General features: G+C 64.8%; 1 protein-coding gene across 1 annotated transcript in view; it reads right to left on the bottom strand.

Moving 5' to 3' along the window:
• The window catches only part of ZNF414 (zinc finger protein 414), a 5,011-nt gene that overhangs the window by 2,666 nt on the left and 450 nt on the right, over window positions 1-1,895 (bottom strand). The window contains exons 2-5 of the mRNA XM_021710698.1: window positions 1,129-1,429; window positions 679-786; window positions 467-572; window positions 5-30 (exon numbers count right to left, since the gene is read on the bottom strand). Coding sequence (XP_021566373.1) covers window positions 5-30; window positions 467-572; window positions 679-786; window positions 1,129-1,429 — 541 coding nt within the window. The remainder of the gene's footprint in view (window positions 1-4; window positions 31-466; window positions 573-678; window positions 787-1,128; window positions 1,430-1,895) is intronic.

Below are 1,895 nucleotides of genomic sequence, written 5' to 3'. Positions count from 1 at the left end.
GTGCGGAAGCGCAGGAGGCAGTTCTCACACCTGGGGGCGGGCAGAGGGCGGGGCTGGGCCTGCGGGCGGGGGAAGGGAGCCGGGCCCCAGGTCGCGGAGGGGAGGCCCCCACCTGCGCAGAAGGAGCTCGCCCAAGCGCCCCCATTATTGCGGCCGGCACCCTTCCGGACCCCTTCGGGTCGGAGCCCTGGGAAGATGCGAAAGGAAGTCTCGAGTTTAACTTAGGGGGCTGGCTTGCCACCTGGGAGGTAAAGGGAGGCTGGGCGGAGCCATACCCACGCAGGCCCCGCTCCTTCCACGCTCTCAAGTGCTGGCGACCTGCTCCAGGTACCAGTCTCTCCTGCGGGCACGTAGGGTGGGGCTTGCCCAAGGCCACGCCCACCACCAGGCCCGAATCCCCTTACTGGGAAGGGAGAAAGCCAGGACCTCACACACGGGGCGGGCTGGGGGGTGATCGGGGTCTCACTTGAAATAGCGGTTGGGCTTGTAGTGCAGCCTGCCGTGTGCCACCAGCTCCTGCATGCTGGGGAAGGTCTCGGTGCAACTCAGGGCCGAGCAGCGAAACAGCTTGCCTGGGGGGGACGAAGGTCAGAGCGGTGGGGTGGCCAAGGAGGGCCCCGGAGAGCTCTGCCCGCTTCCCACCCAAGCCTGCCTCCCCAGGACCTGTCCTGACCCTACCTTCCAGGGACTGTGTAGGTGGGCAGTGGGTGCGCAGATGCTGTGCCAGGTCACGAACGCTGGGAAAACTAAGGCAGCAGCCAGGGCTGGAGCAGGGTATTTGCTTCCCTGCGGGAGGCACAGAACAGGGGTCAATGGTCTCTTCTCCACTAAAGGTGCCCCCACCCCCAGGGCTCTGCCTCAGGGGACACAGATATGATGCTGGAATTACCCGGCTGGTTCCCCGCTGGGGCCTTTACTCCCTGATTCCAGCAACAGACCCATCTGCCACAGGGCAGGAGCAGGATTGGCCAGGCTCATCACCGGAGCCACAGCCTGGCATACACTTGGTTAGCCAATAAATGATGACTGACATCCCTCTAGATGGACTCCGAGTTTGGAAATACTTTCTATTCCTTATGCCTATCGTTCAGGGCCTGTGACTCCCCAGAAGGCCCCATCACAGGTCACCTGGCGGTGGGCGTCGTCTGGGAGGCCGCAGCTCCTCGATGGTCCCGGAGACTGTGCTGGTCGGGCCAGGGCTGGGTCCAGGGCCAGGCTGGCAGCTGTCTGGGGCTGGGGAGGCACCTGGCTGTGGCCCTCCGCGTTCCCATCCTAGGGGTGTGGCTGCCCGGTCAGGGCCTGTCTCCTCGGCCGTGGGGGCGGGGGCTGCAGGAGGCACAACTGGGTACAGCACCTCCTGGTCGGTCTCACTGGAGACGGGCTCTGCCGTGGCGGGCATGTCCGGGCTGGGCCCCGAGGGTTCCTCCTCCTGGTGGAAGGAAGAGGCGGAGAGAATTCGTCTGGGCTCAGAGCCCACCTGGGCCAGCCAGAGAACCCCTCCTACCCCGCCAGGACCACTGGGTTCAACACTCCGGAATCCCCCCGTCACCCTGTCACCCCCATCCTGAGGACTCACCAGCAGGAGCGAGCACGGGGGTAAGGGTGGAATGAGCTCCTTATATATGTAAGAAACATACCCTGGCGCCCAATTTGGGCAGGTGGGAGGTCCCATAGGCTACATGGGCGTGGCCTAGAGGGAGTAGGCGGGGTCAATGCCGTGAAGGCGAGGCTCTGGACAGGGCGCGGCTAGGAAGATGCTGGAGGGACCAGCGATGGACTGTTTAAGGGCAGAGACACACTAGCCGGCCTCGAGCAGTGTGTAGACGATGTTGGAGGTGCTGGGGGCCCGGATGTGCGAGGCTTAGGGGAGGAGCCCGAACCGGGTGGGCGTGGCC

The sequence above is a fragment of the Carlito syrichta genome, unplaced genomic scaffold, assembly GCF_000164805.1.
Source record: "Carlito syrichta isolate Samal-C Ts95f unplaced genomic scaffold, Tarsius_syrichta-2.0.1 Scaffold297353, whole genome shotgun sequence".
Classification (NCBI taxonomy): Eukaryota; Metazoa; Chordata; class Mammalia; order Primates; family Tarsiidae; genus Carlito; species Carlito syrichta.
Note: the sequence above shows the minus strand (reverse complement) of the source record. Positions and strands in the feature narration are given on the sequence as shown.